Raw genomic sequence first — 15,382 nt, 5'->3', positions numbered from 1 at the left:
TTACACTAATTCTCTGCATAATGATATGAAAGGAACGAGGCTTAACATTTGACTAGACTTCTCATAGAGCACCAAAATTACATGTGAAAAGACATCACTTCCAGAAGATATACACATTGCTTATTATCATGTATAGGTAGCCTCTATCTAAAAGCAGAGAAGCTATCGTAATGCATGGGACTAGTAGTTATCAATATACCTTATGAGGTCCAGGAACCTTACTCATATTGTATCAGTTTATTAGAGCTTTTCAATTGAATCATTGGTGGATTCATGATCCTTGCTAGTGATTCACATGCTTTGGATTTAACAAAGAATTCATTATGTGTTAAGACTTTTTGTACAAAGATTTTGTAAGTTATTGCTGTAAAAATCTTCATGGAGATGGAGGTAAACATCAAAGAGGCAACAAAACCACATAGAAAGATAGTGCAAATCAAGTTTAGAACTTGAAGCTCCAAACCTTGTGACAAATAGCAAAGTGGAATGTCGACTTCTAACTGGCAAACTAAAACAAAAAAAGACCAATAGGGTGCCTGAGCTAAGAAAGTAGGCCATGGAAACTCAAAAGGGCTATATAGAGACATGCAGCTTTAAGGATAACTCCCAACATCACCCTACATGTTAAAACATAGGGAAAATACCCCTCTAATTTGTAAAAATTCCCAAAATACCCCTCAAATTTCAAAAAATTCCCAAAGTATCCCCAATGTTTTGTCATAAATTCCCAAAATGCCTTTCAAATTTTCCAAAATTCCCAAAGTACCCGTGGTTCTGAGATTAAATATCTCTAAAGATTGAAAGAGCAGCTTTTCATAAGAAGACTAATAGAAGATGCTAAAACTAGGATTTGAGTTGGTTATGTAGGCTTTCGAGATGAATTCCTTCATTATTTTTAGACATAATTGCCTTTTTTGCCAGATAATTTGTGACAAATGACATGCTAAGCACACACATACGAATCTCAACTGTAAAAAAGGAATAAAGTTTAGAAAATCTTGAAAATTACAACCAAAATAGATACAAGGGTATTTTGGGAATTTTTGAAATTTGAGGGCAATTTTGGGAGATTCCACAAATTAGAGGGGTATCTTCCCTAAAATATAGAAGGAAAAACATGCTAAAGGGCGCTTTTTGAACTATTATATTCTCTTTAGTTAAAGAATCATACAAGTGAAATCTACTTTTCAAGTGCCCTTGCACAGAAGAGGCGATTGGAAATTCATCCATCAAGAAGTTGAGAGTCCCAATGTTTCGTGTAAGTTAAGTCAAAAATCTTTAAAACAAAAAAACTTTGATCTCTTACTTTAAACTGGGTATTGAATTGGCAAAGGCTGTGACTTCCGTTCTCTCAATAAATTTATCTCTGGGAGAGGGACATGGAAAGCTCATTCATGCACATCATGATACTAATCATGAAGATGCTAATCATGGCTGTAATGAAATGAGCCTAATCATGGCTGTAATGAAATGAATAGTCCATGCTTTACCTTCATGGGAGCTTCCTACTTTCATGTTAGCTCTGTGTAGCTTGACATCACCATCTTTGAAACTCTCTTAACTATAACCACTGATTGCTGCCCATTGCTTCTCTATATGGCAAGAAATTGGCGTATGAGACGAATGCTGTTTGATGCCATTTTACCAACAGGAAGTGCCACACTTGTCCTGCTTTAGAGACGTAACGTGCTCCAGCTGCTCCTTGTCTTGTGATGCAGGCATGGCCTCCACCGTTGCTTAACCGCCATCGGCAGGACCAAGCTCATGTGCTGCCCTTATCAAGTGCCAATCTGCAAGAGGAAATTGCTTCTCTATAATAAGAAGAATGCTGCTTGATGTCTTTTTGCAAACAGGAAGTGCAACACTTGTCCTAGAGACAAATCATGCTCCAGCTGCTCCTTCGTCCTGCGATGCAGGCACAGCGGAGGCCTCCGCTGTGCGTAACTCAACTGCTGCGCCCAGCAGGACTGAGCTCATGTACTTCCCTTCTCAAGTGCCAATCTGCAAAAAGACATTGTGAGATAGTGGTGAGATAAGACATTGTGAAGTATTATGAACACAACTTTCCCTAACGTACCATCAGCAGCTGTCAATAAATCCGTCATAAGCAAGAATAGTCTCGGGAAAATCAGCATCTGCTCTGTTCTTGCTTGCTTGGTGCACTTAGCTTAGCAGCAATCGACAGCCATCCACAGTCCACTCAACCTTTTGTTTAGAGCCTAGCAGTCCCCACTGCATATTCGAGCAGGAATCACGAGTTTTGATTGCTTTTCTGATTGTAGACAAAAACCCTGCTTGTTCTCTTTGTCATAACCTTATTGTGTCTCTCCCTCAGGTCATTTTGGATGGTGTGGATCATGTTCCGACAAATTTGATTATCTTACTCTGGCTATGTCCCGCCTCCTTCCTGATGGTGGTAATTACCTTGAGAACTCATCTTTAGAGTTTCAGCTTTCCTTTTTTGTATCTTCCTTCCTAGAGTACATGCTTCCAGTGATCTCAATATTGAGAATGTCGCTGTCTCCCTCATCTTCACTTGACTCATCTTCAAACTGTTGCTTCACATCTGCATCCTGCAAATTGAAATCTTGTATTGAACCATCCCCTTATAATATTGACTCTCTCTCTCTCTCTCTCTAGAATCCAGGATCTCACCATTGGGCCCAGACCTGTTGGTGTGGCATGGTCCATCTCTTTCCAGTTTAGTGTAGCACACAGGCCACGGGCAGTAGCCCCTACTTGCTACACCTTCACGAGGGAGACGGACTCTGTATACATAGATGGGATTTACACGCACAGGCGCCTGTGCACTGAGGAGCCAGGGTGACCTCTAGAAGAGCTTACTGCTATGTTGACACGGACATTACATGATGCAGCAGCAGATGCATACCAGCACACCCAGCCTGAGCAGAGATGCCGTTCTGGGAGTATGCCCTAGAACAGCTGGTATGATGACGAATGCTGCGAGACTAGAGCCTGACTTCAGAGGGAGGTGCTTTTAGGGGACATCATTCATAGACAGTCACAGATTGACTTCCAACGCCTAGTGCGGCCGAAGAAGAGGGCTTTTTTGGCTCAACTAGAGCAAGATCTATACCAACTATTCTTGAGTCAGGACTCACGTGAGGCATGGTGGCTCTTTCATGAGCACTCTCCCCCCCCTGCCATTACCTCCACAGAGGCCTGGGGCCAATACGCATCATCTTTGTACACAGTTCTTGGACAGCTGTCCCTTACCGATGATGAGGATTGGGATCGGGAGGTCAGCACCCGCATTCACATACAACCAGGAGATGGTGGAGTATACAGATGCTTACACTTACCTTGGAGTGGTATCTCGCGCTCTCCCCTCTGCTACCTTGCCCCTCTCGTGCTCTCCCTTCTGCTGCCTCGCCCCCCTCGCGCTCTCTCCCTCTCTCCCTCTACTGCCCCGCCCCCCTGCACCCCCGTCCCCCTCGCGCTCTCCCTGCAGCCCCACCCCCTCATGCTCCCCATCCTTGCTACCCCGTGCATAGAAATGAAATGATATATTAATGTCTACAAAAGGCCAAAATGACCTATGAGACCAACTGATTACAATGATGAGTCTAGTACCAAGTCTAGGTAGGTACAAACAAAGAAAACTACAAACAAAGAACTGATAGGAGTGCTACCGACTCCTATGGGTGGCTGGTAGGCTGAGCAATGGTATCATGCCATAAAGGTACAAAGTGGGGATAAGTGTCACCATGATACAATATAGCAGTAGCATGAAGCCTATCCTGATCGACACTCTGGGTGTCGTGCTAGAATCCTGTGGATCCTCTGCCGCAATCTCCGCCGGTGCTGCGTGGCTCCCCTCCTCAGTCACGGTCGTCTTGATCTCCCTAACTCTATAGCTCGATCAATGAGAGTACCGCTGGTGTGTGTATGGGTGGGAACCGAGCTCTGTGGTGGTGGTGTCCCCTCTGCCTCTGTGGTACTCAGAATGAAGAAAGTGGAGAAAAAGCAAACGTAGAGAGAGAGAAATAAAAAGCGTAGAGAGAGAAAGTGGAGAAAAAGAAAACGTAGAGAGAGAGAAACAAAAAGCGTAGAGAGAGAAAGCGTAGAGAGAGAAAACCTGCATGCGTAGAGACAAAAAAAAAAAATCCTCAAAATTCTATTCCTCTCCCCCTCTCCTTTTGCGGCCTTCAATCACGAGGAAACGTTCTTGGACAACTGCCCCTTCCCGACCCCCCCGATCTAGGCCCACGCACTTCTGCTTTTTTCACCGTTGAGATGGTGAAGAAGGCCATTGATAGGATGAGGAATGGGATCAGGAGGTGTAGCGCGGATAATGTGTCGTGCTCTCTACAGTGTGGGTGTCCCTCAGTGCAATGTGCGTGACAATCTCACTCGACAGATGGAAACTCACTCAAATGAAACACAGAAACAATGGATAACAACAGAACAACGGATAACAACAGAACGACAAAGACACAACAGTCGACCAGAACATGTGGACTTGACTATCTCAAAGAACCATGTACAGACTCTGGCGTGGCAGCACACTCAACTCCAGCCCAGGACTCATAGGTACAAATGGGGGTGTCGAGGGTGAACAGACCAGACCAACTATACTAACTATACTAACTGTAACTGTGTCCTGTAGCAGTGACACTGTAGCCTGCTACAGGTTGCCCGCCACAAGATTGGTCACCGTCTCGGTGAGCCAAACACTGAATGAAATTGCAAAAGTAACTATATGTACAATGAAAGGTGGGGCAAGAGCACAGTCCTGTCACCCAAGGGAAAGTGTCGTCGCCATTGCTACTCCAGAAGTATCCGGATCGGGAGGAGCCATCAGATCGATTGTGTAACGATGCGGTTGCTGGACTGTGCTCTGCATAACTTGGCTTCTTGTGGTTTGAGCAGCCATCTGCTGCACAGCGGATGGAAGCACCTGCCCTGAAGTGAACTCCGGATGCCTAGTAACACAACCATGGCGGTGTGCACCAACAACACTGTCATAGCAAGGAACACTTTGACTCTGAATGGGTGGCATCTGGACCTGAGACCCCTGCTGAGTAAAGTACTGGAACTGGGGCTGTGGGTAGTGTCCCATGCACTGCTGAGAGGGCTGAGAGGGACCAGCTGGGTAGTGTCCCATGAACTGCTGAGAGGGCTGAGAGGGACCTGCTGGTGCTGCAAAGCCTGCTGGATTCTGGACCTGTATCCCTGGCCCAGTCCATCCATATCCCACAGGAGCCTGGGTAGGCCTGTTACCATACATAAGCATTTCTTGAAATCCTGGCACCTGTGCTTTTAGGTCATCAATAATCCTTGAATTTATCTTCAATGCTTGCTGTAGTGCAAAAATCGTTGCATCTCGATCTGCGATGGCACTCTCTACAACTCGCAGAGATCCCTCCATAGCTGCGTATGTGGCGGAGTGACATTGGTGCGTTGCAGCTAGCTGCTCTGTGCCTAGCTCGATGGTGGCAATAGCAGCTCTGGAGTCCTGAAGTAACTTCTCTGAAAGCTGAAACAGAGAAGTGGAGTCGGCCATACCTGAAGATCCCTCAGATGCATGTGATGCTGGAGGGCGCACATGTGGCACAACCGGCGAGCTAGAAGTAGGTACAACTGGTGTAGTGGGTGCCTCTAAGATTGTTGTTGTAGGTGGAGAGAGAGATATGTTGACCGGTGTATGAGTGAAGATGGGAGAAGAAGGAAGAGGATCCTGTATGGGTGAAGTGACCATCGTGTCCTGAGGAGCGGCAGTAGACACTGGCGCCGGCACAGCAGAACCAGGGGTAGAAGTAGACGTGTGACACTGAAAATGTACCCTAGTCTGCTGGCTCTCAGAAACTGGCAAGGAGAGTAGAGACTTCACTGTATCCTTCACCACTTTCGCCTTGATCTTCTTTTTCTTGGTGACTGTGGGATCAACCTGCATGCTCACGGATTTCCTTTTCCCTTTCGAGGTTCCTTGCTCCTCATCCACTTCATTTGGGTTAATAGGTATGTTTATGACCCATGCCAAGAGAGGTGCCGCAAAACATTTAAAACTTAACTGTACAAACTGCACTTGGGCCCGAAATCTTTTAGCCCTAGTCTGCAAAGAGCTGAAGAGAATCTGGTGGAATCCACAAGGGATAGTGTGGATTAAACAGTAGAGCCCGTCGCAGTGGGAGAAGGTAGTGAGAAGATCAGTTTTTTCCTTGTCTTCTTTGGCATCTCGAGCCAGAAAGTAATACTTGAAGATTGCGAGAAGCCGTCTGTTTCGCTCATAATCCGGGTGATCCGAACTCAGTAGCTCTTGACATGCTTGAATTGTCGCATCCTTGGATAGCAAAGAGAAAGTGCGAGTAGTAGGCTTCACAACTGAAAAGTTGGTCATACTTATGGCATGGCCAAGCCTTGTAGCTGTTAGCTTGTGGCCCCGGACCTTTGGAAAGTCTTTCAACAGTTGATGTATCATCTCTGCTGGAACCGTATCAGGTAAATCTGCATCAGCCAATGTTGTGAGGCCCAGAGTCCGTAGCTGAGCAGTCGAAAGCACCTCACTGAGAGATGGTCGAGGTTGCTGCATATAAAAATTTAATGAGAATGCTGTGCGATTTTTCGAAGAAGCAGGCCTCTTGATTTCATGAGTGATGATTGGCTGCTTTCCTTTCTTCTGAGCCACTTTTGAATGTTCCTCCTGATCACTGGAAGCACCTGACTCGGAATTTACATCTGAATCATCAAATGCTGCTGAGTCTGCTTTGTAGCTCTCATCACTTGGGTCATTGGAGGTAAAGTCATCTATGCCATGGCTGCTGCTTGCAGATACTTCCTCTGCTTCGCTCTCTGATTCTGCAACCAGAGCTTTCCTCTTCTTCAACTCTACCTTTCTCTTGCTACTTCCTTCTGGATGTTTCTCCTGTTGCTTGCTACCTCCTGCCATGGTGAGGTCCGGGTGGATGACAAAACAGTGAGCAGTTGAGTAGACCCAGTGATGGAAAAGCACCACGATCAGTCAATGCAGACCAAGAGGAGTATAGAAACGATTTGGGATTGGGCTAGGCAGAGGTTGGACAGAAGGGGAGCTGGGGCGATTTAGGGTGGGGCTGGGCGAGAGGATTCGATTGAGGATTGGGTATAGGGGCGATTGGGTAGGTAGGGGCGAATCAAGAGGTGATAGGCGAATGAAGTTAGGGCTGGGGCGAGTAAGTTAGGGTAGGGCGAGTAAGTTATCTGGGGCGAAATTAATAAGGCTTGGGCGAATTTGAGGCATGGGAGCTGGGGCGATTCCAATAAGGCCTGGGCGAATCCAAAAGGGCTGGGGCGAATCCAATAAGGCCTGGGCGAAATTTTTTTGGCTGGGGCGAATTCAATAGGGAACTGGGTAGGGGCGAATGCAATAGGGTAGGGGCGAATCCACTTGGCTGAGAGGGAACTGGGTAGGGCGAATCCAAAATAGGGCAGGGGCGAATTCTGTTGTGCTGGGGCGAATTTGAGTAAGGATGGGGCGAATTCTGTTGTGCTGGCTGGGGCGGATTTTACAAGGGTAGGCTGGGGCGAATTCTGTTGTGCTGGGGCGAATTATGAAGGATGGGGCGAGGGCGAGGGCGAGGGCTGGAGAGGGGTCGACAGGGGAAGGTCGAGGGCGAGGGCTGGAGGGGCGAGGGGTTGACAGGGGACTAGGGCGAGGGAAATTAGTGGTGAATGGTGAGGGGGCAGCCACATTCGACAAAAAGCAGTTATGAGATGAGGCTTATTGAAAATGTAAGACAATTGGTGGGCAACAAACGGTATGAAGATGCCTTTTTGCTGTAAGAAGTGCCAATTCATCTAAAGAAGATCTCCATGTGGATGTCTACGAGGCATTGTTAGGTGATATAAAACTTGAGACATGGCAAAAAGACGCATTCAAGCATGTTCAGGATTGGAACTCTGTAGGAGGAGAGAATGTGGGTCAGTAGGAGGAGAGAATGTGGGGCAGGTTAAGAGACGACAAGGGGCTCAGTAAGCAAGAACAGTGCGGGGGAAAAGAAAGAACAAGGTTTAGATAGAGAGCCAGATATAAATGCTGTCAGAGATAGAGAATAACGATTTAGGCCTTATCTTTTCGGCTATGGGGTTTCATTAACCAGAACGGGCTCCAATTGACAGGAGGAAAACATCGGTACTGAATCAATTTGAGGAGTCTTTCACAAGAGATAGTCCCAGAAGGATTTGATGGTGAGAGAGTGCTTGTAAAAATTAGAGACGGAAAAGAGAGAGGCAGTTGAGCTGGTTTAATCGTCGAACAATATCCAATAATCAAAAGATCTATTCGATGAGACTTGAACCTCGGAAATTATAGAGGGGGAGCAGCGACAGAGACAGAACAACAGTAACTGATGCATGCATTGAAACAAGGGGAGTTTTGAAAGATAAGAGCTGTCATGAGGAAGATTTTAGAAGAGGGGAAAATGGTAAGCCAGGGAGAAATACCGAACTGAGGAGGGAATAATCATATGGTGTTGGGATAGCTATCATCGTAGATGTGTATATAATTAGGGTGAGTGATAGCACTCAATCCTTGATCCGTTTACCAGTGGCAAGGGAACGCCTTCTAGAGTGACTAACTGGACTGCCCCCTGAGGTAAAATCTCTTCCACCACGAAGGGCCCTTGCCAAGCTGGAACAAGCTTCTTTGCTTTTTTCAAATATTTTGCCTGATAGAGTAGCACTAGTGTGCCTTGCGTTATTTTCGGTTTTCTGAGGTGGCGATCATGCCACGCTTTGCGACGAAGTTGCTCCGCTTGCAGAGCATGTGAAGCTAAACAGCGGCTTTCATCCAATAAGGTGAGACGGGATATAGAAGCAGATTCCATGCCCCAACTTGCACGCAGACTGCCCACCCTAGGGGATCCGGAGTTGAACTCAAATGGAGCTATGGCTTCCAAACCGAAAGCGAGTTGAAAAGGCGTGTGATTCGTTGTTGCTTTGAAAGATGTGAGGTATGCCCAAAGAGTGCCGTGCACAGCCTGAGCCCACAACCTGAGCCCATGATGCTGGATGGAGATGACATGCTTTCCGCAGGAGGGTGATGAGAACCTTGTTGGTGCTTTCGGCCTGCCCATTGGCTCTAGGGTAATAAGAGCACGACTTGCGGTGAAAAATCTTGTAATTGGCCAGCAAAGTTGAGATCATGTCATTGACAAAATGACTGCCCCTATCACTGGTGATCTCTAAGGGACATCCAAATCTGCATAAAATATTTTCATATAAAAATTTGGCTACTGTATTGCCAGTGCAATCTAGTGTCGCCACTACCTCTGCCCACTTTGTTGCATAGTCTGTAGCCACTAGCAGATATTTGCGATTACCTGGTTGAGCCGGGGGATATATTGGACCCACAAAGTCCAAGCCCCATCTCTCAAAAGGTAGCCACGCCATCGAGACCTGCAGAGGATGGTTGGATTGCTTACTTGGCTTCGGCCCACAGCGCTGGCACACATCACAAACCATAGAATATGCTATTGCATCCTTAAAAACGTAGGGCCACCATAGACCACTCTGTAGAATCTTCTGGGCGGTGATGTGACCAGGGTAATGGCCACCAGTGGGACCATTGTGGGCATCCTCCAGAATATGCTCCACCTCATGAGGCAAGACACAACGCTTCAGAACACCATCTGGTCCTGATTTGTAGAGCTGGTCCCCAATCAGAGTGAAAGGCCTGGACTTCAACAGCAATCTCCTCTTCTGCAGTGGAGATGCCTTCTCTGGGTACAGCCCAGTAGATAGAAAATGTAAGACCTCGCCGTACCATTCCGGTGTTGTATCGATTTTAAAAAGACTGCTATCTGGAAAGTCATCCGCAATCCCGGTAGCTTCTTCACCTGTGTGAATGCGAGAGAGGTGGTCAGCCATTACATGATGCTTACCAGGACGGAGTACCACTTCAAAATCAAACTCTTGGAATAGGAGGAGCCATTGCCATACTCGACCTGCGACCTGTGGCTTATTAAGCAGATAGCGCAAGGCATGGTGATCAGTAATAATTGTGAAGTGGACCCCTAGCAAATAGTGACGAAATTTTTGTAGAGCATACACTATAGCCAAACCTTCCCTCTCTGTGGTGCTATAGTTGCGCTCTGCTTTGGTGAGCAGGCGACTTGCATAATGTATAGGGCGATCTAAGTTGAACTCTTTGCTAGGCTGAGTCATCGCAACACCCACAGCCAGCAGACTGGCATCTGTATGCAGATGAAAGGGTAGGGCCCAATCCGGGGCAACTAGAATAGGCGCTTCAGTGAGGCGTTTTTTGAGGTATGCAAATGCTTCGGCCTCAGGTGTTGACCACTGGAAGGGAACAGCAGCACTGGTGAGCCAGGTCAATGGTTGAGCCACCTGTGCATACATACGGATAAACCTGCGATGATAGCCGGTGTGGCCCACAAAGCTCTGAACACCTTTTGGATTTATGGGAGGAGGTAACTTCAAGATGGCCACTATCTTCTCTGGGTCAGGTGCTAAACCTTGAGCAGACACCACATGGCCCAACAGTGTGCCCTTGGTGACCAAAAAATGACACTTGTTCGGATTGAGCTTCAAACGTGCCTCTCTGCACCTGAGGAAGACTGCAGAGAGCTGAGCAAGATGCTCTTTTAGATTTTCTACTGGGGTCGAACATTGAGCACCCGAGAAGGTGGAAAAGTCGTCCATGAATATGCGAAGGTGATCAGTAAGCAGAGGACAAAAGATGAGATATACTATGCGATTGAAAGAAGGCGGTGCATTTTTAAGCCCAAAAGACATTCTAGTGTAGATGAAAATACCCCAGGGAGTCACAAAAGCTGTTTTGACTTGGTCGTCAAGATGTATTCCTAACTGATTGTAGCCGCTGAACCCGTCCATAAAACTATACAGTACATGGCCAGCGACATCTTCGAGGACTCTCTCAGTGAAAGGGGTCGGAAATCCATCCGGGATTGTGACCTTATTCAGAGCCCGATAGTCGAAGCACACTCGAATTTTGTTGGACTGCTTCTTTGGGGCAATAACCATAGGGGACAACCATTCTGAGTGCTCTACTGGTACAATAATTCCTGCTTCTTGCATTTTTTCCAACTCGATTTTGACTGCTTCTGCATACTTGGGTTTCAGTTTGTAAGCCCGTCCTCTGACCGGCTTAGCCCCCTCAACGAGAGGAATTGTGTGGACTCCTAGCTCTGCTGGGATTCCTTCCAAATCGTGGTAAGACCAGGCAAACACATCCTTGAAAGAGCGCATGAAAGAGATTACCAGGTCGAGTAGAGCGGGGTGATCCCATAACCAAGCGGCTAACAAGATGGGCTGATGGTTGTCAGGGCCGCCTAGGTTGATCTCTCTGACTGGGTCAGGCGGTGCCTGATGGAAGCTCTGCGAATGGTAAATCCTCAGATACCTCAAAGTGCTCCGGCATGGGTGGAGAGTCAGATGGAGTAGAGGCTAAGGAAGGAGCTGGGGTGTTGGCCAACTCTTGCAAGGGAGACTTTTTTCCCCTTCTATGGTGGGTTATAGGCTCACCCAGCCCGACGGTTTCCACGAAGGGACCCTCTGAAGGATGGTCACCAGAGACCGGTCCACTTGGTTCTAGCGCACTTGGCTGACTGGGATTACTGGCTTCAGGTGTAGCTTCAGGTGTAGGATCAGGAGGAGAGGGTGAATCTGTTGGCAAAGGTTGAAGAGAGACTACATAGCATGGCATTGAAGAGGTAGCTTCTAACCACTGCAGTAAGTCTTCATCGGACCCATCAGGAGGGACTGGCTGCTCCAAGTCAGGGTTGGACTCTATTGACAAAGAGCTATGCTGAACGACCGGATCCATACCTCCTTCAAGACGAATTTGTTGCATTGGAGAGCCAGTCGTGAAGTGCTTTCGTATGTCGCAACCATGGTCTACCAATCAGCAAGGGATAACCTCCCTCTACCTGGGGAAGATTAACTACCACAAAATCCAAGTTAAAAGTGAAATCTTGTACCTTCAGAGGCACCTTGTCGACTATGCCCACTGGGTAGACTATTCTCTGATCGGCCAAAGTAACAGTGAAAGGAGTAGGTCGGGTAGGCTTTAGACCTAAGGCCATCATAGTGAATTCGTGCATCAAATTGATTCCAGATCCACCATCAACGATGATGCCGGATAGCTAGTGCCCAAGAATAGATACAGTGAGACGAGGACTTTTATAATCGGTGAGGGGAGCAGTTGGATAGGAAATCAAATAAGACTCTGAGGGCTGTACAGGGAGGTGCCCACTAGGCCTAGTCCCCGGGTACAGAGACTGAATGACTGACAGGGTGTCACTTCTAAGTGTTGCGTCGAAGCCTTAGCATGTCGTATAGTGACACCTGCTGAAAAGTACTTTTCAAGATGGCTTCTGCTGTGGGCTTGTCGCCTTTGAACTGGGCTCCCTTTGGGACCTTAATCTGTTCCAAGTCAGCCACTGCTTCCAAGAAGGCTCCATCAATGTCAGATAACAGGGAAGTTGGTTTGCTCTGAGCAATTTTGAAGGACTCGTCCTTTGGGTCAGGTAGACCAGATTGAGGAAGTGGGAACTGTCGAGGTGGACCTGTGGGCGTCTAGACTGAGACCAAGAGCTGCTCTTTGTGCCCGAGTAAGGACACCAGCAGGCTTCTCCACTTGCAGTGGCTTAACCACATGAGTAGTAGGTGATGGTTGAGGCACGGTGTTCACAGTAATCAAATTTATCTTCGGGAAGGTGAAATCATGCTGGTTCTCAGTCGAGCCTGAAGACGTGGATGCCCTTTGCGTGGGACAATCCTTACTGTAGTGATCCTTCGAATCAGGGCAATGACGACAAGGAGGGGACCCTTCAGGTAAAGGACACTTGCTCTGATAATGCCCATATTCTCCGCATATGTAGCAGAGTATGGGCCGATTGGAAGGACGAAACGGGGGACGAGGTGGTTGCTGCATGGAGTTGGAGGCTGAAGTGTAGATGCTCTGAGGGGTTGAGGTGGCATTAGCATTATAAAAACTTTGAGTCGGGAAAGTACATGACATACCTTGGACAGCAGGGGTATTGAGCAAAGGTGGCATGTAGTTGGGATGGCCGTAGTGGGAAACCATGTTGGATACTGGTGCTAACCCCTATTGGAGAGTAGGACCAAGACTTTGCTGTATTTTGTGCAATCCCTTTATATAGTAGCAATCCTTATCTTCATGACCCGATTTTTCGCAGAAGTGGCAATAAGAGCGAAGGGGACAGTCCTGTGGAGGGTGTCCTGGAGAGCGGCATGAACTACACCATACCATAGCCTTAGTCTCCTGCTGAGACCTGAGCTCTTCTAACTCTCTTTTAAGTTGATCATAAGCCTCTTGATGTGGAGGCTTCTCCTGTCTGAGAGAGAAGGATCTCTCTTCTTGAAGGGCCCGCTGTAACTTTAGGGCTTCCAGTTCCCTTCATAAAGAAGTCTAGGGTCTGTTGGACTGTCCACGAGTACAGGGCCAATATCTAACCTAGGAGAGTCAGTGAACTGCATTCTTGCTCCCTCTATTCTAGTAGCAGAAGCAACAAAGTCTTCTAGACTGGCTTCAGGACAGAGGCTTTCTCTGAGCTTTTGTTGAGAAGTCTTAGGCAGAGCCTTCTCTACCCACTTCTTCACCATGAATTCCCCTGATTGCTGAGGCAGCTTGGCGACCAGGGACTTTGTTCTGGTCATGAGCTCTGCAAATGTCTCCTTAGGCTGGAGCAACAGGTTGGCCAACTCATCTAGAATCTTCTCTTGATAATCCCCTGGTCGGAAATCTTCACAGAACTGCTGTCTTAACATGGTCCAAGTAGTAAAGTGGTTTTCAGCAAACTGACCATCCAAGGTGGACGAAAAGAGCACCGGGTATGCATCTTCTCTGTTGAGGCCACGACCTCTGCAAAGAGAGACAAACCTCCGAGCATGGTCGTCTGTATCTTCTGTGGAGAGACCTTTAAAGGTAGGGAACTTGATGTTCACCTTTGCCAGAACACTTGTGAGCTCCTCCATGGCCTCTTGCTCCAGAGTCTGTTGCTCACTAGCTTGCTGTAACAAAATGGGGGAGAGCCTTACCGGAGAAGGTGACCTGGAGGATGTAGAACCGGTCGAAGGAATGGAGGTAGCCGTATGAGTAGGTATGGGTGATGGGGTCAATATGCTTCGACTGGGCACCAAGGGTTGACGCCGTCTGTGGTAGTACTTCAGAGGACTCAGTAGTGCACTTTGACGCTCCAATGACCTCCTTGTATGTGTCATGCAGTAACCGCCAACCCCACCAAGCTTTGGGCAAGAAGACCTTCACTTGGGCAAGACAACCTTCACTTGGTTGAACATTGGTCTAGACTCTACTAGACCAGGGCGAGTGACTAGACCACCTGGCCTGGACCAGGACGAGAAGGACTAGACCTGGACGAGGACTGGGTGGACCAAGGCGAGAGAGGACCAGACCAACAAGGCGAGAGACTAGACCAGCTAGATTAAGCTGTCACGGGTGAACTGGACCAGACCAACAGGCTGCACAGGCGAAGCGAAGAAACCAGCTACTCAACAGAGTGAGACTTCAGTTGAGGTCCCACCGTGATCGCCAAAATGAGAGCACCTGTAGCGCGGATAATGTGTCGTGCTCTCTACAATGTGGATGTCCCTCAGTGCAATGTGCGTGACAATCTCACTCGACAGATGGAAACTCACTCAAACAGCACAGAAACAATGGATAACAACAGAACAACGGATAACAACAGAACGACAGAGACACAACAGTGGACCAGAACATGTGGACTCGACTATCTCAAAGAACCATGTACAGACTCTGGCGTGGCAGCACACTCAGCTCCAGCCCAGGACTCACAGGTACAAATGGGGGTGTCGAGGCTCAGATGTGCAGGGAGTATACAGATGCTTACACTTACCTTGGAGTGGTATCTCGCGCTCTCCCCTCTCGCGCTCTCCCCTCTGCTACTTGCCCCCCTCGTGCTCTCCCCTCTGCTGCCCCGCCCCCCTCGCGCTCTCTCCCTCTCTCCCTCTACTGCCCCGCCCCCCTCCACCTCGTCCCCCTCGCGCTCTCCCTGCAGCCCCACCCCCTCACGCTCCCCATCCTTGCTACCCCGTGTGTAGAGAGAGAAAGTGGAGAAAAAGAAAACTTAGAGAGAGAAATAAAAAGCGTAGAGAGAGAAAACGTAGACAGAGAAAGCGTAGAGAAAGAAAACCTGCATGCGTAGAGACAAAAAAAAAAAAACCCGCAAAATTCTATTCCTCTCCCTCTCCTTTTGCGGCCTTCAATCATGAGGAAACGTTCTTGGACAGCTGCCCCTTCCCGACCCCCCCGGATCCAGGCCTACACACTTGTGCTTTCTTCACCGTTGAGATGGTGAAGAAGGCCATTGATAGGATGAGGACTGGGATCAGGAGGTCA

General features: G+C 47.9%; 1 protein-coding gene across 1 annotated transcript in view; it reads right to left on the bottom strand.

Moving 5' to 3' along the window:
• Positions 1-1,023: 1,023 nt before the first annotated feature.
• The window catches only part of LOC147437610 (uncharacterized), a 74,896-nt gene continuing 60,537 nt past the window's right edge, over positions 1,024-15,382 (bottom strand). The window contains exons 14-15 of the mRNA XM_086487123.1: positions 2,078-2,573; positions 1,024-2,001 (exon numbers count right to left, since the gene is read on the bottom strand). Of these exons, the coding sequence (XP_086343249.1) occupies positions 2,448-2,573 (126 nt within the window). The 3' untranslated portion in view covers positions 1,024-2,001; positions 2,078-2,447. The remainder of the gene's footprint in view (positions 2,002-2,077; positions 2,574-15,382) is intronic.

This window comes from Adiantum capillus-veneris, chromosome 17, assembly GCF_014529385.1.
Source record: "Adiantum capillus-veneris isolate H3 chromosome 17, ASM1452938v2, whole genome shotgun sequence".
In the NCBI taxonomy this organism is placed as follows: Eukaryota; Viridiplantae; Streptophyta; class Polypodiopsida; order Polypodiales; family Pteridaceae; genus Adiantum; species Adiantum capillus-veneris.
The sequence above is the reverse complement of the archived record's forward strand: the minus strand, read 5'-3'. Positions and strand labels throughout refer to the sequence as shown.